A 24838-nucleotide genomic window follows, 5' to 3' on the forward strand; every position below is an offset into this window, starting at 1 on the left:
GCCCAACACCACATGGAAGCTGCCAAAGCATGGGGTTTTCACTCTCTAAAGCAACAGCCTGAGCTGTACCTTGGCCCTTTTTACCATGGCTGGAGCTGGAGCAGCTGGGATGCAGGGTGCCATGTCCCAGGTCTGCACAGAGCAGCGGGGCCCTGGTCCCAACCCAAGAAACTTATTTTTTCCTCTGCACCTGTGATGGGAGGGTCTTCTGGGAAGATTTTTGACATGCCCTGGAGACATTTTCCCCATTGTCTTGGCTATTAACACTCAGTTCCTTGTTACTTATGAAAGTTTCTGCAGGAGGCTTGAATTTCTGCCCAGAAAACAGGTTTTTCTTTTCTACCATGTAGTCAGGCATCAAAGTTTCCAAACATTTATGGTTTGCTTCCTCTTTAAACATAAGTTCCAATTCCAAACCATCTTTGTGACCACATGAATGCTTTTCAGAATAAGCTAGGTTACATATGGAATGCTTTTCTGCTTAGAAATCTCTTTTGCCAGATACTTAAATCATCTCTCTCAAGTGTAAAGTTCTACGGATCTCTAGGGCAGGGGCAAAATGCCACCAGTCTCTTTGCTAGAGTATAGCATGAGTGACCTTTACTTTAGTTCTCAATAACTTCCTCCTCTTCATCTGAGACTGTGTCAGCCTGGACCTCATTGTCCATATCACTATCAGCATTTTGGTCAAAACCATTTAGCAATTCACTAGGAAATTCCCAGTTTTTCCCATCTTGCTGTCATCTTCTGAGCCCTCGAAACTGTTCTAACCTCTGTGAGTTACCCAGTTCCAGTCTCTTCCACATTTTCAGATTATCTTTATAGCAGTACCCCACTCTGCAAGTACCAATTCTCCTAAGCAAATTTTGTCAGAATACAAGATTGTATGATCTTAATACTTAGAGTGTTGACTGAGTTAGAAGAGGAAGCTACATGCTACATTGGCACTTTACTTTGTTACCAACAGAATCGTTAGTTATAAAATTGTTGTTTTTCTCAATGCAAAAGTGCTCAAATATTAGACCTTTATAATAATCTGAAAATTGCCAAGGGATTGCACATGGGGAACCATATTTTATACAAAGATTTACAATATTGCTAAAAGTTATCGAAGTATATCAAAGGACCTTTGATCTACCAAGCCAGGAGTTGGCCAACTTTTTATGTAAAGAGCCAGATAATAACATTTAGGCTTTAAGGACCAGAGGGTCTGTGTTGTTGTAGTCCAACATCTTTCATAGACAATAAATGAATAGGTGTCACTCTGTCGCTTGATAAGTGAATTACTGTCATTCAATAAATGAATAGATTCCCTTGTCATTCAATAAAAGAATAGGTTTCACTGTTACCAAAAAAAAAAAAAAAAAAACTTACACAAACAGGTAGTACAGGTAGGCTGAATTTGGCACACACTATTTATTATTTGGCATACACTATTTATATAATTTGCTGACCTGTGTGCTGAAAACCAAGGTGCTGCCAGTGCAGTATTTCTCCTGTTCAGAGGCACTCTCAATGCATGTCATTATTCTTCCTTTGAAAAGTATGAACCACACCATATTTTCAGTAGACTTCATATTGTATAATTTACAAAAACTAAGTTTACAAAATAATATATTTTTGCATTGTCACTTTTTATTCCTGTTACAGAATTGAGTATTTTAGTATGACTAATTGCTTTGTGTATTTGATGAGTTTAAAATGTCTCAGAGTTGGGTGAGTTTTCTCAAGTAAAAAATACTGTCCTTGAAATCATTAGTCTTTGGTCTTTAGAAGCATGAGCAAAATGTTAATCACTTTTATATAATCTAGAAATGCTCAAGGGGATTTCTAGTTCTATAATTTTATGGCTTTATTCATTTATACCATGGTCTGGCTTATAAAAATGCCATATGTATATAATTTTAAAAATGCTTAAGTGTTAAAACATACTATGTAACTAATCATTATAAAAGGATTGGGAAATACAGTTGAACAAGAAGAATATTAGGTCATGCACGATAATGCCGCTTAGGTATGATATCCTTGAAATTGAACCATCTGTACTCATGGACTCAACTTTCCCTTCCATTCACTCTTGAACTCACTGTCATAACTTTCACTCTCACCGCTCCTCTAAACTTGTTACTCTCAAGCTTGTCATTTTTTCACTGTGATACATCTAGACATAATTTCTTAGATCTCATTTTATTTAACCTATCAGCAATATTTGACCCCATGGAGAACTTTTTCCTCCATATCACTTTGTTCACTTGGCTTTCAGAATGTCACTCACTCACCTAGATTTTCCTCCTGCCTTTCTAGTTGTTTTAGTTGTGACATTAGGTTGTTAACTTGAGATCTTTCTTTTTGATGTGAGCATTTAGCTTCATCCCTGTGATGCAAGGTTGTTTCAACATGTGCAGATCAATAGGCCAGGCACAGTGGCTCACGCCTGTAATCCCAACACTCTGGGAGGCTGAGGTGGGCGGATCACGAGGTCAGGAGATCAAGACCATCCTGACTAACACAATGAAACCCCGTCTCTACTAAAAATACAAACAATTAGCCGGGTGTGCTGGCGCGCACTTGTAGTCTCAGCTACTCAGGAGACTGAGGCAGGAGAATCGCTTGAACCCGGGAGGCAGAGGTTGCAGTGAGCCAAGATTGCAAACTGCACTCCAGCCTTGGTGATAGAGTGAGACTCAGTCTCAAAAAAAAAAAAAAATCAATAAGTGATTAATCAAATAAACATAATTATTCTGTTTATTATTGAGATAATCACATCTCAATAGATTCAGAAATGTCTTTTGATGAAATTCAACATTTATGTTAAAAACTCTCAACTAGTTATTGAAGGAACATACCTCAAAATAGTAAGAACCATATATGACAAACCCACAGAAAACATCATACCGAATGAGCAAAAGCTGCAAGCGGTCCCCTTGAAAAGTGACACTAGACAAGGATGCCCTCTCTCACCACTTCTTTCCAACATAGTATTGTAAGTTCTGGCCAGGGTGGTCCATCAAGAGAAAGAAATAACGGGCATCCAAATAGGAAGACAGGAAGTCAAACTATCTTAGTTTGAAGATGACATGATCCTGTACCTAGAAAACCACATAGTGTGGGCCCAAAATCTTAAGCTGGTACAACTTGAGGAAAGTTTCAGGATACAAAATCAATGTGCAAAAATTACTACCATTCCCATAAACCAACAATAGTCAAGTGAAGAGCCAAACCAAGAGCGAACTCTTACTCACAATTGCCACCAAAACAACAACAACATAAAAAACTAGGAATACAGCTAAGTAGAGGGGGAAAGATCTCTACAAGAACTACAAAACACTGCTCAGAGATAGAGTTTGAGACCAGCCTGGCCAACATGGTGAAACCCCATCTCTACTAAAAATACAAAAATTAGCCAGGCATGGTGGCAGGCACCTGTAATCTCAGTTACTCAGGAGGCTGAGGGCAGGAGAATTGCTGGAACCCAGGAGGCGGAGATTGCAGTGAGCAGAGATCATGCCATTGCACTTCAGCCTAGGCCGACAACAGCAAGACTCCATCTCAAAAAAAAAAAAGAGAAAAAGAAAAAAAAAAAGTCATACTGCCCAAAGCATTTGATAGACTCAATGGTGTTCCTATTAAACTACCACTGACATTCTTTACAGAAATACAGGAAACTATTTTAAAATTCATAGGGAACCAGAAAAAGGCATGAATAGCCAAGGCAGTCCTCAGCAAAAAGAACAAAGCTGGAGGAATCACACTACCTGACTTCAAACTATACTACGGAGTTACAGAAACCAAACAACATGGCACTGGTTCAAAACAGACACATGGACCAGTGGAACAAAAGAGAACCCAGAAATAAGACCACACAGCTGCAAATCTCTGATCTTCGACAAACCTGACAAAAAGCAACAAGGACAGGACCGTATTCAATAAATGGTGCTGGGATAACTGGCTAGCCATATGCAGAGGATTGAAAGTTCACCGTTTCCTTATACCATAAACAAAAATTACCTCAAGATGGATTAAAGATTTAACTGTAAAATTGCAAGCTATAAAAACCCAGGAAGACAATCTAGGCAATACCATTCTGGACATAGGCACCGGCAAAGATTTCATCATGAAGATGCCAAAGCAATTGCAACAAAAGCAAAAATTGACAAGTGGAATCAAATTAAACTAAGGAGATTCTGCACAGCAAAAGAAACTGTCATCAGACTGAACAGACAACCTCCACAAAGGAAGACATTTTTGCAAACTACGCATCTGGCAAACGTCTGATATCTAACATCTGTAAGAAACGTAAATACAAGAGAAAATCCCATAAAAACTGGGCAAAGGACATGAACAGATACTTTTCTTTTTTTCTTTTTATTTTAGTCTTGCTCTGTCTCCCAGGCCGGAGTGCAGTGCTGTGATCTCGGCTCACTGCAACTTCCCTCCCCATCCCAGGCTCAAGTGATTCTCATGCCTCAGCCTGCTGAGTAACTGGGACTATAGGCATGCCCTACCACACTCTGCGAATTTTTGTATTTTTAGCAGAGATGGTATTTTGCCATGTTGGCCAGGCTGGTCTCAAACTTCTGACCTCAAGTAATCTGCCCACCTTGGCCTCTCAAAGTGCTGTGATTACAGATGTCAGCCGCTGCTCCAGGCCAAGAACAGATACTTTTCAAAAGAAGACATACACAAGATCAACAAACATGGAAAAAAAGCTCAACTTCACTGATCGTTAGAGAAATGCAAATCAAAACCACAATAACATGCCATCTAACACCAGTAAGAATGGCTATTATTAAAAAGTTCAGGCCAGGCATGGTGGCTCACGCCTGTAATCCCACCACTTTGGGAGGCCGAGGCAGATGAATCAGGAGGTCAGGAGTTTGCAACCAGCCTGACCAATATTGGTGAAACATCGTCTCTACTAAAAATACAAAAATTAACCTGGTGTGGTGGCACTCGCCTATAATCCCTGCTACTCAGGAGGCTAAGGCAGAAGAATTGCTTGCACCTGGGAGGCAGAGGTTGCAGTGAGCTGAGATCACGTCACTGAGCATTCCAGCCTGGGCGACAGACTGAGACTACGCCTCAAAAAAAAAAAGGTACAAAAATAACAGATGCTGGTGAGGTTGCACAGAAAAAGGAATGCGTATACACTGTTGGTGGGAGTGTACATTATTAGTTCAGCCATTGTGGAAAACAGTGTGGCATTTCCTCAAAGACAGAAGTACCATTCAACCTACAATCTCATTACTGGGTACCTACCCAAAGGAATATAAATTATTTTGTTATAAAGACACATGCATGCATATATTCATTGCAGTACTATTCACAATAGCAAAGACCTGGAATCAAAGTAAATGCCTGTTACTGATAGACTGTATATAGAAAATGTGGTACATATACACCAGGAAATATTAGGTAGCCATAAAAAAATGAGATCATGTCATTTGCGGGAACATGGATGGAGCTGGAGGCCATTATCCTTAGCAATTTAACACAGTAAAAGAAAACCAAATACCACATGTTCTTTCTCAAAAATGGGAGCCAAATGGTGAGAACACATAGACACATTGAGAGGAGCAACACACACTGGCACCTTTTGGAAGGTGGAGAGTGGAGGATGAGTGGAGGTAAAGAATCAGGAAGAATAACTAATGAGTACTAGGCTTAATACGTGTGTGATGAAATAATCTGCAACAAACCCCTGTGACACAAGTTTACATACATAACAAACCTGCAGTTGTACCACTGAACTTAAAAAAAATGCCAAAGTTAAAATCTTTAAAAATATTGCAAGATTCAGAAATTGTTACTTATATTCAGAAACTGAAAGATAATATGAATTCATCTGCTATCATATTACTTGAAAATAAATATTACTTTCATAGCATATTGTGAAACACATGTTTTGGAGCCAGAGTTCTTGGGTTTGAATGCTTAGTCTACTATTGAACAGTTTTATGTGTTTGGGCAAGTTATGTGGCCTTTCTGTGCCTAGTTTATTTCTTTATAAAATATCTAGTATGTTACCTACTTGACAGAATTGCTGGGAGGATTTAAATGACTTAAATATATGTACAGTGTTTAGAATAGTATACAGTACTTGCACAGTGTGTCCTGAAAAGACTAGCTAATGTTATCATTAAAAAAGGGATTCTGTTACGTAAGTAATATTTATTAAATAGGTCTTAGTACCAGTAAAACTTTGTTTGTATTGAAAAGGGCGATGAGAGAAAACCCCAGGATACATATTTTTCTATCAAATACTGCAAATAATGTTTTTTTTTTTCTGTCTTTGATGATCAGAAAGCTTGATTTAAAGTTAATATTTTGACATTAGTATATTTCATTTGTCCCGTAGCACTGCCCTTTCCATTTATAGTTTTTCCCCTTGTAAAAAAATATATTTTGCATCACCTGTAAAAACATTACCTGTAAACATTATGAATAAGAGAGAGAAATTACAAATACAGCGGTTTTATATAAAAATGTTTTAGATATTCTTTGTATTTTACATATTTACTAATTGCCTGATTGGAATTTTTTGGTTTTTTTTTTTTTTTTTTTTAGGCTTGCAAGGAAAACCTCCAATGAAAAGAGCAAGGTATTATAAAAGTAAATTTGTCAAGAATGTTGTTGAAAATACCTTATAAAAGATCATGTTAAAAAAACAGAAAATCTTTTGTTGTAAAGACATTGACTTTGATAAAGCACCGTTAACCATTCATAAAAGCACCCTTTTAACCAAAGTCAGTTATTTTAAGAAGTACCTGTGTTTTTGCTCGTATAAAAAGATGGATAATTCCCGCTGGTGTATATTTAGTATATGCTATAAATATTTTGAGGGCATTTTGAAACAGTGTTATTTATTTTATAGGTTAAAAGCCAAATATATTTCAAGGATGACCTTAATGACGTAACTGGGTCATCTATAAAAACCTCAGAGGATGATGACTTGCCTTACTCTGATGATAAGAATTTTATGTTACGCATTGAACAACATGGAATGGAGTGTAAAGGTAGGACCAATGCATAAATATAAGGCTCTTTCCCTATCCTATAGTAATGTATGCAGATATTGCTTAGCACTGTACCATAGATGTTATAGGGATGTTCATCTCGGAAGTATGCTTCTTGTGAACATAGAATGAGAACTACTCTATCTTGTATACTCTTAACCAAAGAGCTGTGATCATTCCACCCTTTCCCAGTGTGAATGACACTCTCAAATCTATTTGTTGACTCTGCTTCTCTTCTATGCCTTTACCGAGGGTCAGGTTATCATTATCTCATACCTGGAATACTGTGATAATCTTATTTAACTCTTTTTCCTACTACCCCACCTTCCAAAACCATGGTCTATTCTGTGGTTTTGGAAGGTGGGGTAGTAGGGATTATATAATTATAATCATAATTATATACATTTTTAAAATTCACATCTGATCATGTTACCTGTTTGCTTAACACCCAGCTGCCACTTATCATTGCTATAAGGTAAGGATGACAATGCTCTAGCTTTATACTACTTCATTTCACACCCTTGTTTCTCTCTGTGTCACAACCAGTGTCCCAGGTGTTTGCTCCTACAATCAATAGCTTCAGGGAGGTATAACTGATACATGTTGAAGTTCACATATGTAAAATGTACAGTTTGATAAGTTTTGACAGATACATACACGTGTGAAACAAAGGTAGTTATCCATAACCTGCAAGAGTGTCCTATGCAGCTTTATGTTCCCTTTTTAGAAAAAGCTGCCAAATTGTTGTAAAAAAAAAAAAAAAAAGTGTACCATTTCCATCTCATCAGCACAACAGGACAGTTGTGGTTACTGTGTTGTCACACTAAGTATTGCAGTATTTATTTGTAGCCATTCTTATGGATGTGGTTAATATGCATGATCCTAATGACTAAGCATGTTCACCTCATATACACAAACTTTGTTTCATGCACAAAATAATTGACAGTATTTTTTTAATTACCATCTTTCTTTGTGAATAAGTATTTTGTGTTTAGACATGCGTCCTACCGCCAAGATATTGCATCATGTATATGCAAATATTCCAAAATCCAAAACCTGAAACACTTTTGGTCCCAAGCATTTTTAATAAGGGATATTCATCCTGTACCAGTGGCCAACTGTTTTGGTTACTGTTGATGTAGAGTAATTGTTGAAGTTGATTTCTCTCTTCTTCGTTGTGTTTTGCCTATGCTAGTTTTACATTTCCACATGAACTTTAGAATCAGCTTGTCAATTTAAAAAAAATTTAGAATCACCTTGTCATTTAAAAATGTCCAACAAGTACTGGCTTGTTGGACATTAGGTTAGAATTGTGTTGTATTTATAGATTAATTTATGGAGAGTGGACATCTTAATAATGAATCTTCCTACTCTTTAAAAAAATGGATGTCTGCATTTATATGTCATATTTAATTTTCTCAGTAATATTTGGTAGTTTTTAGTGTATAAGTCTTTATATAGTTTATCAGATTTATCTGTTTCAGTTTTTGATGTAGTTGTAAATGATATGCTTAAAAATTTAATCTGATTGTTTATCATGAGTGTATAGAAATACAGTTGATTTTTGTATGTTGGTTTTGTATACTTCAATCTTACTGAACTCACTTATTAGTCCTGGTACTAATAATACTCACTTATTAATTCTTGGTAGATTTGATCAGATTTTCTACATAAAGATTGTCAAACCTTTTCTTTCTCAAAGTACCCTCTTATTAAAGACTTGTGGCAAAAGGGGTTTCTGTTGTAGCTGATAGACTCTGCCACTGTAGTATGAGAGCAGCCATAGACAGCCTGTACATTAATGAACACAGCTGTGCTCATTGACGAAGACAAGAAGCTGGTCCACAGGTTAGAGTTTACTCAAACCTATTGTGTGGTCATGGTCATGTATAAAGATAGTTTTATTTATTTTTTCAACTGGGATGACTTTTATTTCTTTTTCTTGCCCGACTGCGCTAGCTAGAATCTTCAGAACAATGCTGCATAAAAGCAGTAAAAGCAGACATTCCTGTGTTGTTGTTCATCTTCTGGGGAACATAGTTTTTCACCATGATACATGTTAGCTATAGGTTCATCACAGATGCTCTTTATCTTGCTGAGGAAGGTCCCTGGATTCTTACTTTGCTGAGACTTTTTCATTTTTACAAAATCAGGAATGGGTGTTGAATTGTATCAAATGCCTCTGTCTGTTGAGATGATTCTATGGATCTACTGTTTTCCATTGTTAATCTGGCAGATAACAACGATGTTTGAATGTTAAGCCAACCCTGCAGTCCTGGGGAAAAAACCCATTTGTTTATGATGTATTGTCCTTTTATTATACTGTTGGATTCAATTTTCTAAAGAAGTTATGATAAAGTCTTCATTGGTTTATTATAAAGAGTTTATTTATTAGACCAGTTTTATGTTCACAGCGAAATTGAGAGGAAGGTACAGAGACTTTTCAAATACCTTCTACCTGCACACATATGTAGCCTCCCTCCTTATCAGTAACCCTCCCATAGTGGTACAGTTGCTATAATGGATGAGCCTACATTGGCACATCAGAATCACCTGCAGCCCGTAGTGTGCATTGTATGCTGGTACTATACATCGTATGGGTTTGGTCTTAAGGTACACTGACATGTATGTAAGTCATATACACTTTCACCTCCCTAAAAATCCTCAGTACTCTGCCTGTGTATCCTTTCCTGGTGTCCCTCATCCTCTGGCAGCCACTGATCTTTTTACTATATCCATAGTTTTACATTTTTCAGAAAGTCATATAGTTGGAATCATACAGAAAATAACATTTTAAGGCTGGACACGGTGGCTCACGCCTGTAATCCCAGCACTTTTGGGAGGCCAAGATGGGTGGATCACCTGAGGTCAGGAGTTCAAGACCAGCCTGGCCAACATGGCGAAACCCTGTCTCTACTAAAAATACAAAAATTAGCCGGGTGTGGTGGCAGGCGCCTGTAATCCCAGCTACTCAGGAGGCTGAAGCAGGAGAATCGCTTGAAGCTGGGAGGCAGAGGTTGCAGTGAGCCAAGCTTATGTCTTTGCACTCCAGCCTGGGAGACAGAGCAAGACTCTGTCTCAAAACAAAACAAAAAAAAAAAAAAAGTAGCGTTTTTAGGTTGGCTTGTTTGACTTGGTAATATGCATGTATGGTAATTTGCATGTATAGTAATTTGTATCTTCTCTTCTTCCTGATCAGCCAGGGTAAATAGACATTTCTCACATTTATCAATCTCCCAAAGTGTTTGGTGTTGCTGATCTTCCTTTTTTTCCTGAAACCAATAGTATAACAAAATACCATAGACTGGGTAGCTTATAAACAGTAGAAAATGATTTCTTACAGTTCTGGAGTCTGCAGAGTCCAAGGTCAAAGTGCTGTCAAATTTGCTGTGTGGTAAGGAACCTTCCTGGATCATAGATGTGTTCTTTTTCTCTGTGTCCTCACATGGCAGAAGGGGTGGAGGGGCTCTCTGGGCTGTGTTGTGTAAGAACACTAATCCCATTCATGAGGGCTTGGCTCTCATGATTTCACTACCTCGAAAAATCTGCCCTTGTGATTAGGTTTCAGCAGAGGAACTTTTGGGAACACAAACATTCAGACCACAGCAGATGGTTTTGTTTTTTATCCCTCTGCTTGTTTTGGGTTTAATTCTCTCATTTTATTTTTTATTTATTTATTTATTTATTTATTTCCATTTTCTTAGGGGAGAAGTCAGGGTTATTGATTTGAGACTCTTACAATATTGATATTTAGTGCTAAAAATGTGTATTTAAGTGCAGTTGTTGCTGCATTCTACAAACCCCGATATGTTATTTTTTCATTTTTATTCAGTTCAAAATATTTTCTTTTTTCATAGTCTCCTTGAACCAGGGTTTTTTATACGTGTGTTTCTTAGTTTTCATGTATTTGAGTATTTCTTAGCATTATTTTTGTTATTGGTTTCTAATATCATTGATTTGTGGTCAGGATATGTACTTTGTATGACTTACATTCTTTTTACTTAATCTTTTTAATGAGATTTATTGTATGGCCTAAAACATTGTCTGTTTTGGTAAGTGTTCCATAGGTACTTGAAAGGCATGCTGTTTTTTAAGTCTGCTCTATTCTTGCTAACTTTCTGCCTCCTTGTTCTATCACTTCCTGAGTAAAGGGTATTGAAATCTCAGATTACTTAGAAATTGTCTATTTCCTTTTATAGTTCTATCTACTGTGGCCTCATGTATTTTGAATTTCTTACGTTATCAGGGGCATAAACATTTAGGATTATTATATCTTCTTGATTAACTGAAACTTTCATCATTATGACATGACCTTATTTATTGCTGGAAATTGTTTTGCTGTGAAATCTACTTTGATATTAATTGAACCATTTCTTCTCAGTAGTCTTCTGTCAAGTGTTAGCATGTATCTTTTTCTATTCTTGCGGCCGATTTGTCTCTTTACATTTAACATACATTTCTTATAGACAGCATGTAGTTGGGTATTGCTTTCTTATCGAGTCTGTCAGTCTGCATTTTAATTGAGGCTTGTGGACCAGTTTCATTTATAATGTGATACTCAATATAGTTAAGTTTGCCTGTCATTGTGTGTTTGATTGCTGTCAGTCTTACTGCTATTTGTTCCCCTTCTTTTTCTGCTTTCCTTTAGATTAATCAGCTATTTTCTATGATTTAATTTCGTATTTCTTTTTTGGTTTATTATATATAACTCTTTGTTTGCTATCTCAGTGATTTATTTAGGATTTATAGTATATAATTTTAACCTATCACAGTCTACCTTCAAGTAATGTTATACCACATTATAGATGGTATAAGAAAATGACAATGGTACACTTTATTTATTTTTTTATTTTTGTTGTTGTTGTTGAGACGGAGTCTCGCTCTGTCGTCCAGGCTGGAGTGCAGTGGCCGGATCTCAGCTCACTGCAAGCTCCGCCTCCCGGGTTTACGCCATTCTCCTGCCTCAGCCTTCCGAGTAGCTGGGGCTACAGGCACCCGCCACCTCGCCCGGGTAGTTTTTTTTGTTTTGTTTTGTTTTTTTTTTTTTTTAGTAGAGACGGGGGTTTCACCGTGTTAGCCAGGATGGTCTCGATCTCCTGACCTCGTGATCCGCCCGTCTCAGCCTCCCAAAGTGCTGGGATTACAGGCTTGAGCCACCGTTTTATTTATTTTTTTTGTCCCAGACAGTTCCTTCCTGGATCTGTGGGAATATAGATTTTGCCAAGTTTAGAATGTTTTGGGCCAATTATTTTTCAAATTTCTTTTCTGTCTTTGTTGTTTTCTATTTGGAGATTTATATATTAGTTGCTTGAAGGTTTCTCATGGTTCATCACAACAAATTTATGATTGTGATCTGTGTTTATTTTCTATGTAGTTTTTACCTCTGACATTGTAATTTGCATTTCTACAGGTGTGGTTTGATTTTTTTAAAAATACCTTTCATGCCTCCACTTACTGTCTCGAGCTTTATTTGGGGTACAGTGATTTACTTATAAACAGAATTCTTATTGTTCTTGCTTCTAGATTCTGGGTAATTTGCCACTCCTGAGGCAAGAGTTTTTGGATTATTTATCATCCTGTGAAGTATGAGTTTTTTGGGCCTGGCTCTTGGGTAATGGACCCTCTTCTGGGCACTTTGTGAACACCAGGCATGGTTTCTCCTAATCTTTTTCTATTGTGTCCCCCCACCACTCGCCACCCCTAGGTCTTGGGAAGTTGCCTAGCACACATCCATTTTTTTCATTATTCCACTAAATACTTTAGAGGGGACCTCTGCAGATCTCCAGGGTTTGTTTCCTCTGCTGCTTTATCCTCTCCAGTGTTCTGTCCTGTGATTTCTTTCTGCTTTTGTTTTACTACATTCTTAGCGTCACTGCCCCAGCTCAGGGAATCTATGTCAGATTTTCTCGCTTTATCATGGCCTGGGAGCTGTGGCAACAAAAGAAGCTCTGTCAACAAAAAGGCCTACATTTGTTTCCTGTCTTTCAGTGATGACCATCTTCATTATCTGAAGTCCACTGTGTTGAAAATCATTGTTTAATATATTTTGTCTGTGTTGGTTGTTTCAGGTAAGGAGGAAAATCAGCACCCGTTGCTCCCTCTTGGCTGGAAGCAGATTGTAGCAGAACTCCAGCACATGCAGCAGACTAGCCAGAGTACTTTGCTTCCTCCTTTGCTCAGCTGCTTCCTTCTCTTTTTTTATTTCTCAGCGTAGCCTTCTCTTCCTCAGAGAAATATTCCCTGGGCCAAGTATAGGTCAGATTCTCTTACATGACTGAAAAACTATGTATTCTTATAGCATCTATCTGAATTTGTAATTGTCACTTTTTTTTCTGTGTTCTTTACTACACTTTAAGCTAAACAAGATCAGACGTGTTGTCTGTTTTATCTGAAGAGCTTTTTAAAATATTTTCTACATTACAAGCACTTAATAGATACATATCCATTCAGTGTATGAATCAGTGCCATGTTGAAATGCACAGTCCTTTATATTTAAAAACCTACTCATGTATTTTATCTCTATTTTGTTTTCTCCCGGTTACAGATTTTGTTAGCCTATTGAAAATCAAGAATGCAATAGCTGCATGTGAAAGATCAATAGAACATAAAAAATGTAACTGTGAACAACTTAAAGTAAAATTTCAAAAAATGAAAAATAAGATTAGCATGCTACAAAAGGAACTATCTGAAACAGACGAAACCAAATCACAGTTAGAGCATCAGAATCTTGAATGTAAACAAAAGCTCTGTAATTTCAGGTATCACATTCTAGTTTTAAAGAAATATTTGAACTATTTATACTAAAGATATGTAGGATAATTTCTGTAATAGCTGACTTACCTTCTAGGGTTTACTAGAGAAGAAAACTTAAAATTGTGGAATGTGAAATTTTTGGATAAAATATCACAAGTTCTTAATTGTGAATATTTCTCTAATAATTAATTGCATATTCCTTTAAATCATTATTTTAATGGCTATATAGAATTTTACCCTATGGAAATTTCATTATTTAATAAATTGAAATTGGGGGTTTTAATTTTTTGTATTAATGCTCTAAGAAACATCTTATATATCCATAGTTTTCTACATTTCTATTTCTTTGGATAAATTTTTCAAAATAGAGCTATCTGGTTAGAGTATAGGAGCTTTTTAAAAGAGATCTTTGATTAAATATTACTAAGTTGTTTTTAAGAAAGTTTATAATTTATAATTTGAGTATGAAATGTATACTTTTCTCCACCCAGAGTAATTATTTTTAAAATTAACCAGTTTTATCGTTTTTGTTTTTTGTTTTTTTCTTGTCCTTTTGAGACAGAGTCTTGCTCTGTCACCCAGGTTGGAGTGCAGCGGTGCAGCTCACTGCAACCTCTGCTTCCGGGTTCAAGTGATTCTTGTGCCTCAGCCTCCCAAGTAGCTGGGATTACAGGCACGCATCACCATGCCTTTCTAATTTTTTTTTTTTTTTTTTTTTTAAAGTAGAGATGAGGTTTTGCCACTTTGACCAGACTGGTCTCAAACTCCTGACTGCAAGTTATCCCCTGGCTTTGGCCTCCCAAAGTTCTGGGATTACAGTGTGAGCAACCACACCTGGCCCAGTTTTACTCTTAATATGCAGTGAATGAAAAGTAAAATGGAAAGTGATTACTGATTAGCTTAGTCAACATCTGTCTGTGCTACAGAGTTTAAATTAATTCAAACTTCTATGCGGAAGGCAGATATTATTCTTTATTGTTTAAATATTAGATCTTGTCTTGTTTGAGAATGGATTTTAAAATTGCTTGTAAAAGATGGATGAGAGACTTAAATGTTAGACCTAATACCATAAAAACCCTAGAGGAAAACCTAGGTAGTACCATTCAGGACATAGGCATGGGCAAAGACTTCATGTCTAAAACACCAAAAGCAATGGCAGCAAAAGCCAAAATTGACAAATGGGATCTCATTAAACTAAAGAGCTTCTGCACAGCAAAAGAAACTACCATCAGAGTGAACAGGCAACCTACAGAATGGGAGAAAATTTTTGCAATCTACTCATCTGACAAAGGGCTAATATCCAGAACCTACAAAGAACTCAAACAAATTTACAAGAAAAAAACAACCCCATCAAAAAGTGGGCAAAGGATATGAACAGACATTTCTCAAAAGAAGACATTCATACAGCCAACAGACACATGAAAAAATGCTCATCATCACTGGCCATCAGAGAAATGCAAATCAAAACCACAATGAGATACCATCTCACACCAGTTAGAATGGCAATCATTAAAAAGTCAGGAAACAACAGGTGCTGGAGAGGATGTGGAGAAATAGGAACACTTTTACATTGTTGGTGGGATTGTAAAGTAGTTCAACCATTATGGAAAACAGTATGGCGATTCCTCAAGGATCTAGAACTAGATGTACCATATGACCCAGCCATCCCATTACTGGGTATATAACCAAAGGATTATAAATCATGCTGCTATAAAGACACATGCACACGTATGTTTATTGCGGCACTATTCACAATAGCAAAGACTTGGAATCAACCCAAATGTCCATCAGTGACAGACTGGATTAAGAAAATGTGGCACATATACACCATGGAATACTATGCAGCCATAAAAAAGGATGAGTTTGTGTCCTTTGTAGGGACATGGATGCAGCTGGAAACCATCATTCTTAGCAAACTATCACAAGAACAGAAAACCAAACACCGCATGTTCTCACTCATAGGTGGGAACTGAACAATGAGATCACTTGGACTCGGGAAGGGGAACATCACACACCGGGGCCTATCATGGGGAGGGGGGAGGGGGGAGGGATTGCATTGGGAGTTATACCTGATGTAAATGATGAGTTGATGGGTGCTGATGAGTTGATGGGTGCAGCACACCAACATGGCACAAGTATACATATGTAACAAACCTGCACGTTATGCACATGTACCCTAGAACTTAAAGTATAATAATAATAAAAAATAAATAAAAGTGTAAAAAAAAATTGCTTGTAAAATACATACTAATCAACAGAATAAGTCAAAAGTGTTACCAGAAAAAGAAACATAAAACGTATGGGTAACATCTTAGATTCCTTAGCTTAGTCTTGGATTATTGTCATCTGGAGATATATGTTGCAAGAAGACATCTGAAGGTGCTATCTTACAATGTAAATCATGTTTAGGGACACTTGCAATATTTTATGAAGATGCAAATTTATTTCTAGTGAAGGTATCAACTTGTTTATTAAAAAAAACTTATTTTAAAATTAGCTAACTCTAAATGATTCATCCTGACTGAGGAGTAATTATTACTGTGTGAAGAAAAGGTAATTTTTAACTTGTAGCTTTACCTAATAATTTTCAACATCCTTTTCCATAATATTTACTAAAATTAATAATAACAGAAGCTAATCAATTAGCAGGATGTTCCTTACCACCTTTCAATTTATATATGTTCTTTGGAAGATATCGAAGTGAGATGTTAACATGAAAACTAGAAAGAAAAAATATTCAAGAACATTGGCACTTTATTAGGATAGTAAACCAGCATATGAGTGTTTTGTTTTTAAAGGATTTTAAGATAAGTATATTTAACTACAGCTGTATCTTACAAGAAGAAGAAGAAAAAAGAAGAAAGGCTGAAGAGTTGTATGAAAAAGATACAGAAGAGTTAAAAATAATGGAAGAGCAGTATAGGACACAAACTGAAGTGAAAAAACAACTTCAACTGACTCTCAAATCATTGGAAGTGGAACTGAAGACTGTAAGAAGTAACTCAAATGAGGTAAATTAATGTTTGGTAAAATTTTACATTTCTAATATTATTTTATTAATATGACTTAGAATATCCCTTTGACTTTATATATATGATGTAGTTCTAAAACAAACTACAAATTTTATTTCATCTTAAAAATAAATGAAACTTACAACTGCAATTATTTATTATAAATCTTGGCTTCAAAGTTATATTTTATTTCAGCTCAAAGACCTTTGGAAAACAATGATAACCCATAATATATACTTAGTGATATTTTGTTGATAAGTAATTTGTTCCTAGTGACATAGTTCAGTGATAAGTAATTTGTTCCTAGTGACATAGTTCAGTGTAGGTTTCCCTATTTCACATTAATTATGGTTTCAAACATTGTGAAAAGGAAATAAAAGTTATCATAATAGTATATGATCTCAGGATTTCCTAAGAAGAGCTTTATAAATTTTATCTTCTTTGGTGTTTTGAAAGAAAAGGTTTCTATTGTATTTGCAGGTCTACCCCATGGAAGTAACTGTGATCTGGTGGAGGAGCACTAGAAGCAGAGTCAGAGGACCTAGGAAAAATCCAGGAACTTGCTTCTATTTTTGACCTTTCCTTGCAGAATTGTGATAACTAAATGAATTTATTGATGTATGCATACAAAAGTGCTTAGTACAATGCCCAGATCTGTCATTTATCAATACATGTCATTGTTAAAACTGACTCTAAAAATGTAAGAAAAGTAGAATTATCTATAAAATATTCACAGAAAAAATAAACTTAAGGAATTTGGAAAATTTCATCTGTCCAGATATCTGCAGAGCTAAGGCTCTTACTATAGGGAAAGTAAAGGTTAGATGTTAGTGTGTAAACCCAGTTTCTAAATGTAATCATAGTTTTTAATCATTTATGTTTTTGGGTTTGTTGAAATTCAGTAAAAGCCTTTTTTAAAAAAAATTATGAGATTCTTAAGTAATTTCTAGTGGTTTCTTTTTTTTTTTTTCTTTTATAGATCCATTGTCTTCAAATACATTTTTGAACTTTTGAGAATTTATGCTCTAAAAGGTTTGAGGTTTTGATTCAACTTTTTTTTTCCAGTTGGATATCCAGATGGCAACTCTTTCATTGTATAAATGTAACAGGTTATTACTTACTTGGTTTCAGAAGAAATCATAATACGTCATTTTATTGGGTGCTAGTTGAAAGTTTTCTTTGTTTTATTTAGAGTTCTCATACTCATGAAAAAGAAAGAGACCTGTGGCAGGAAAATCACTTGATGCGGGATGAAATTGCCAGACTCAGGCTGGAAATAGACACAATTAAATATCAGAACCAGGAAACAGAAAAGAAATATTTCAAAGATATTGAAATTATAAAGGAAAACAATGAAGACCTTGAAAAGACTCTAAAGCTGAATGAGGAAACATTAACAAAAACAATAACCCGTTACAGTAAAGAGCTTAGTGCTCTGATGGATGAGAATACAGTGCTCAATTTGGAGCTAGAGAAGGAAAAACAAAGCACGCAAAGACTGAAAACAGAAATGGAATCATACCCTTGTAGACTGGCTGCTGCCCTACATGATCACGATCAATGTCTGTCAGCAAAAAGAGACCGACAGCTTGCTTTCCAGAGCACAGTAAATGAATGGTGTCATTTACAAGAAAATATTAATTCTCACATTGAAATTCTTTCTCAGCAACTTTCTAAAGTTGAGAGTACATCCAGTGGCCTGGAAACTGAGCTCCATTATGAAAGAGAGGCTCTCAAAGAAAAGACATTGGCTATAGAACACATGCAAGGAGTCCTAAGCCGAACACAGTGTCGACTGAAGGACATTGAGCACATGTACCAAAATGACCAACCTATTTTTGAAAAATACGTGAGAAAGCAGCAATCTGTAGAGGATGGACTATTTCAACTACAAAGCCGAAATCTGTTGTATCAACAGCAGTGTAATGATGCTGACAAGAAAGCTGACAATCAGGAAAAAACAATAATTAATATCCGAGCCAAATGTGAAGATACTGTAGAAAAACTTCAAGCTGAGTGTAGAAAGCTAGAAGAGAACAATAAGGAGTTGATGAAGGAATGCACTCTTTTAAAAGAAAGACAATGCCAATATGAAAAAGAGAAAGAAGAAGGAGAAGTAAGTATCAAGAAAAATAAGTATTTTTCAAACTTTCTGAAGTAAAATTTAAAGTATATTTGGTTATGGCTAAACACTGAATCAAGTTGAATATCAAAATACATACATGATCAACAGTTCTGCTCTATCACCTTAGAAACATAACTTGTTTCCAGCAAATAAAAGTTAGAGCTAGGAGATGCTTTCCTTTGAGTAAAGACAATGTGACACTTAGGAAAATTTAAGCATTTCAGTTACAAAATATTAATATAGACTAACATTTATAATGTAGTCTTAGACTGCTGAAATAATTTTAATGTCTGTATGTTGCCACATTTTAGGATTATGATAAAGCAGATATAAAGAAATATGCATATCTAAAGTGTTATTTTGAAATTGATTCAATTAATTGGATTACTTTCACAGTTAATTCCACATTTCCCAGATGAACTAAAGTGTATTTCCTATTTTATAATTATTCTTCCTCAATAGCTTTTAATGTATCTTACTTGATATAATTTTATTTTTATTCATGTCAATTTGACTTAAATCTGAAAATAATTCAGTCTCAAATTATGTATTGATACAACCATTCCGTTCTTTAAAGACATCTTTCTTACATTATAATGTGGGGAAAATGTGGTAAATGTTAGCCAAACCATACTTGATTTAATCTTCCCACTGGCATTTATAACTTACTTTCAATTTTTCAGTCATAATATGGTCATAATTTTTATTTCAAGGCTCAATGACTCTCATTTGGATATAATGTTGTCCAGTACAAAGATAAGCTTAGCTGTCTGTGATTTTTTGGTTTCACATTGGATCCTCATTGTTAGACTAATGAGGGCTGGTAGGAATGGTGGGAGTAGGGAAGAGAGGCACAGCAGCTGAGGTCAGGGAGGGAAGTGGAAGCCAGGTTACCTAGAGCCTCTGAGGCCATTGGCATGTTACTTTTCTTCTGAGATGGAAATCTATTGGAATGATTTGAGCTGGTGGCTGAATATGTGAGGAACTCTGAGGTTGGTTTGAGCTGCTGCTTATAAAAAAGAGAGAAAACATTGCACAGTGTAAAATTCACTACCACCAGTCCCACCCACATGCCTGTTTCTTTTTGAGACCTCAGAAGGTTTTTAAGCATTGCACATTCATCAGTGGACTGAATCTGTTGTATGAGTAACACAGCACCAGTTTGGCACAAAGATAACACCTTCTTTATCCTTAACTGGATTCAGAAGTAAATAGGAATGTGTACACATGAAGAAGAATCAATGTGTGTGGTGATATTTCTCAAAATGTATACGTTAGAGTTAAATACTATTAACAAAATTTAATAATAAGGTGATATGTAAAATCAATAACAAAAATAACATCTTACCAGGTAGTCATGAGACAGCTTCAGCGAGAAGTGGGGGATACCCTGAACAAACAGTCACTGTCAGAAGCTATGCTAGAGATTTCATCACAATGTCACCATAATTTAGAAGATGAGACACGAGATTCAAAAAAGAAATTAGACCAGCTGAGAAGTCAAGTATGTATGAAACTTAGCATGTCAACAGTTACTCTGTAGCTGGTTAAATAATATCAAGTGTTTCAGGACACTAGTTTCAGTGGAGAGCTTTCTTTTGTATTTTCATTATAATTAATTTTGTTAAAATTTGATTATAATATACCCATTTCTCAATCTCTGCCATGTTTTATAATTACAAATATTTTTCTTAGTATTTCCCCTTATGAAAGTTGAGAATTACACATCATTTCTCACAGAAGATTAGAGAATTATTTTTTCTTTTTACAGTATATTTTTAGTGATTTTTTTCATTGCCACGTGGAGACAAGCCAGATTAATTCAGAGGATAATGTCTAATGGAATGTTTCAGAAAATTTTCTTTTTTTAATCTCTACTTTTCTGTGTGAATAAAGACTTGTGCTTACTTATTTCATGGTTTTTGGTTAACTTGTACGGAAAGGCCATTCTACAGAATATATTAGTATTTTGATGAAAATCCTTACTCTGACTTTATATTGGGCTATAGTCATAGTCATAGAACTATGGACAGTTAACATTTGCCAACATGTATGTGTCTACTTTCTCTTGTTTAAAAAAATAAAAACACAAAAATTTACAAATGGGGTTATAGGAGGTCAGCAAAGGGTAGGTTTGAGATGTTTGGGTGGGTCAAATGGGCATTTCGACAACATGGCTTCTCCTTTGGCATGTTCAATGGACTCTCTGCAGTTTAAGATGACACTTTTAAATAAATTGTCTCCTAATGATGACGTGAGCCCTGCCACTCAATAGGAGAATCAACGGAACCTGTAGGATCTTACCTGAAATTTATCTTGTCTATTTTAATTATTTTTCTGTTTATTTTAAAATTTTCTTGTGGTTTCCCTGGAAAGGAAAGATGATGCTTAGTTTTAAATGTTAAAAATGGGCCAGATGCCATGGGTCACACCTCTAATCCAAGCACTTTGGGAGGCTGAGGCGGGTGGATCACCTGAGGTCAGGAGTTTGAGACCATCCTGGCCAACATGGCGAAAATCCTGTCTCTACTTAAAAAAAAATACAAAAATTAGCCGGTCATGGTGGTGGCGCAAGCCTGTAGTCCCAGCTACTCGGGAGGCTGAGGCAGGAGAATCGCTTGAACCTGGTGGGTGGAGATTGCAATGAGCCAAGATGGTGCCTGAGTGAGACTCCGTCCCCAAAAAAAAGTGCAAGTTTTCTTGATATAACAAAAGTAAATGGATATAGACAAAAAAGAAATGAAATTATAGTTGATATAGTGGTGTTTGGAATTGAAAAATATAAATGCTTACTATAAAGTAATTTCCTATATTTCCCCATTTTACCAATTTTGTAAATGTGAGTATTTGATAAAATATAAATTAAAAAAGAAAAATACTGTGTTTTAATCGTAGAGCATAGGTCAGTAAACTTTTCTGTAAAGGGCCAGGTAGTATTATTTGAGACTTTGTGAGCCATAAGATCCTTGTTGCAACAGCTCAACACTACAGTTACAGCACAAAAGTAGCCATAAACAATATGCAGACTGAAGGGGTGTGGCTGCGTTCCAGTAAAATTTAGTTAAAACAGGTAATAGGTTGATTTGTCCTAGATTATCATTTTTTAATAAAATAGATTGTGATAGTCTAAAACAGTATTTTATATATAACCATATTTTGTTCATTCATTCACCTATTGATGGGCATTTGGGTTATTTCCACACCTAAAGGTTGTTTTTAATTCTTTGTTTTAGTTGCAAGAAATGCAGGATCAACGCACAGGGACTCTAAGATGTGCTGAGGAGATGCCAGACCACGTGCAAAAGTAAATTTAAAGCAGCATACAAAATTTCTTGAGTACTTATAAAGCAAATGAGTAGTGTAGTATGAGAATTATATCAGTTAAGATAATAAGTGTGTGAAGCCAAGGAAAAATTTCAGCTTTAAGCTATTTTGAAATGCATAAATTTTCTACATTATTTTTAATTTTACACATCATCCACAAAACAAAGGTAGAAAAATAACAGTTGCTCAATTTTCTACTTTTCAAATATCTCAGAATTTATGTAATTATTCCTTCAGATGTTTGTTCACAATTTATATGATTTTTTAAAAAATTATGTCTGACAATAATTATTTTAAAATATATATTTTAGGCTTAAAATAGAAAATGCCATGTTAAAAATTAGAATGAAAAAGCGAGCGAACAAAATTGAGCAGCTTCAGAAAGTTTTGGTAAGTTCAAGTTCGATAAGTCAATCTCTTATTTTCTGTCACACTGAAAAGGAATTTTATTTTTCTCATAGGACAGATTGAATATCCCTTGTCCAAAATGTTTGGGAGGACCAAAGTGGATTTTTTCAGATTTTGGAATATTTGTATACACCTAATGAAATACCTTAGGGATGGTACCGAAGTGTAAATGCAAAATACATTTATGTTTCATATACACCTTATGCACATAGCCTGAAGATATTTTCTTTCTTTTTTTTTTTTTTTTTTGCCCGGGGTGGGGGTGCAGTGGGGCACAGATTCTTGATCTGTCGCCCAGACTGGAGTGAAATGGTATGATCTCAACTCACTGCAACCTCCGCCTCCCAGGTTCAAGCAATCCTCCTGCCCCAGCCTCCCAAGTAACTGGGACTACAGGTGCGTGCAGCCACACCAGGCTAATTTCTGTATTTTTAGTGGAGACAGTTTTCACCATGTTGGCCAGGCTCGTCTCGAACTCCTGACCTCAGGTGATCCACTCGCCTCAGCTTCCCAAAGTGCTGGGATTACAGGCGTGAGCCATCACATCTGGCCTGTACAATGTTTTACAAAAATGTTTTGCATGTAACAAAGTTTTAACTTGTGTTTCCATCACAGCCTGTCACATGAGGTCAGGTGTGGACCTTTCCAGTTGTGGTATCATGCATGTGCTCGAAAAGTTTCAGATTGTAGAGCATTTTGGATTTCAGATTTTCAAGTTAGGAATGATCAACCCAGATTAGAGATGCTCCTTGACTTACAAAAGGGCTACATGATAATGTCTCTTGTTTAACTTAAACATTATTAATAATATTTGACTTTTTCAGATGCAGCAGGTGTGCAAGAAAACATAACTGCAGAAGTAGACGAAGGTATGTTGCCAAAAATTATGAATTAAATTTAAATCATGGATTTCTGAAGTAAATGTAAATAGTGAATGGGTTGCTTGGTTAACAAATACCACATTAAATACTTATACACATTACTGAAAGATGTGACAACATAAACATTCATAATGAAAAGTATACTTAGGCCTCATTAGTTTATCATCTTCCATAGCTTTTAAAAAAATCTTAAGAAGTCTGTGTGTATCCCTTTTTTTCCCCTGGCTCTACACTTGTTCCATCTCTGTGGAACTGTCAGCTTGCACACTGCAACTGTTCTCAGAAAACAAAGGTATCATCAGCTTCTCAAAGTTAGGGTAGCGATTTAAGGCCAAGAGATGCGAGACTCATGTATCAAGCAATTACAGTTCATAAGCAGTCACTTGACCAGTCATATTAGAGAGAGAGAGAGAGAGTGTGAGAGTGTGCGTGTGTGTGTGTGTGTGTGTGTGTGTGTGTGTGTGTGTGTGCGCGCGTTTTATGTATACCTGGTTTCTGGACTCTGTTCTGTTCTATTGATCTCTTTATCTTTATGCCAAAATCACACTGTTACAATTTTTGTAGCTTTGTAATAATTCTTCAAACTGGGTTGTATTTTCCTCTAAATTTATTCTTTTTTTTTTCAGAGTTATTGTGCATTTCTGTGTCATCTACATACCATGCGAGTCTTAAAACCAATTGTCAATTTCTACAAAATACCTGCTTGGATTTGGGCTGTGATTACATTACGTCATGAGAAAGTATGAACATCTTAACAATGTTGAGTCTCTCAACCCGTGAATAAGGTATTTTCTTAGATCTTCTTTGATTTTTCTCAACAATACTTTTTAGTTATCATTGTACAGATATTTTGCATAGTGTGTCAGATATATTCCCAAGAATTTTATTTTAATGCTATTATAAATAGTATTATTTTTAAAATTTCAATTCCTAGCAGTTTATTTCTAACATATAGAATTATAATTGATTTTTGTATATTGATCATATATCCTGCAATGTGGCAAAACTCACTGGTGTCAGTAACGTTATAATTGATTTCACTTGGTTTTCCACATAGATGATTATGTCTGCAAATAAAGACCGTTTTACGTATTTCTTTTCAGTCTAGATGCTTTTTATTTTCCTCCATTTCTTTCTTCCTCCCTTCCTTCCTTCCTTCCTTCCTTCCTTCCTTTTCTTCCTTCTCCCAACTCCCTTTTAAAAAGTGGTTACAGTGGCTCGAATCTGCAGTACAGTGTTGAATAGAAGTGGTAGGAGCTGACATGCCTGTGTTATTCTCGATCTTAGGGGAAAGCATTCAGTCTTTCATCATTACATAGG

The 24838-nt window shown here is 35.8% G+C and overlaps 1 protein-coding gene across 14 annotated transcripts in view; it reads left to right on the forward strand.

Moving 5' to 3' along the window:
- Positions 1-24608, forward strand: part of ANKRD62 (ankyrin repeat domain 62) — a 102789-nt gene extending 78181 nt beyond the window's left edge. For 10 of the 14 annotated variants that reach the window (XM_050767543.1, XM_050767544.1, XM_050767545.1 and 7 more), the window contains 10 exons: positions 6568-6601; positions 6875-7016; positions 13561-13774; positions 16597-16780; positions 17973-18896; positions 20257-20409; positions 22139-22209; positions 22541-22619; positions 23462-23506; positions 24145-24198. In XM_050767543.1, the coding sequence (XP_050623500.1) occupies positions 6568-6601; positions 6875-7016; positions 13561-13774; positions 16597-16780; positions 17973-18896; positions 20257-20409; positions 22139-22209; positions 22541-22619; positions 23462-23488 (1828 nt within the window). In that variant the 3' untranslated portion in view covers positions 23489-23506; positions 24145-24198. Of the gene's footprint in view, positions 1-6567; positions 6602-6874; positions 7017-13560; positions 13775-16596; positions 16781-17972; positions 18897-20256; positions 20410-22138; positions 22210-22540; positions 22620-23461; positions 23507-24144 lie in introns of those variants that run through there. The other 4 variants (XR_007721144.1, XM_050767542.1, XM_050767551.1 and 1 more) reach the window with 4 other exon arrangements.
- Positions 24609-24838: the final 230 nt, after the last annotated feature.

This window comes from Macaca thibetana, chromosome 18 (genome assembly GCF_024542745.1).
Source record: "Macaca thibetana thibetana isolate TM-01 chromosome 18, ASM2454274v1, whole genome shotgun sequence".
Taxonomy (NCBI): domain Eukaryota; kingdom Metazoa; phylum Chordata; class Mammalia; order Primates; family Cercopithecidae; genus Macaca; species Macaca thibetana.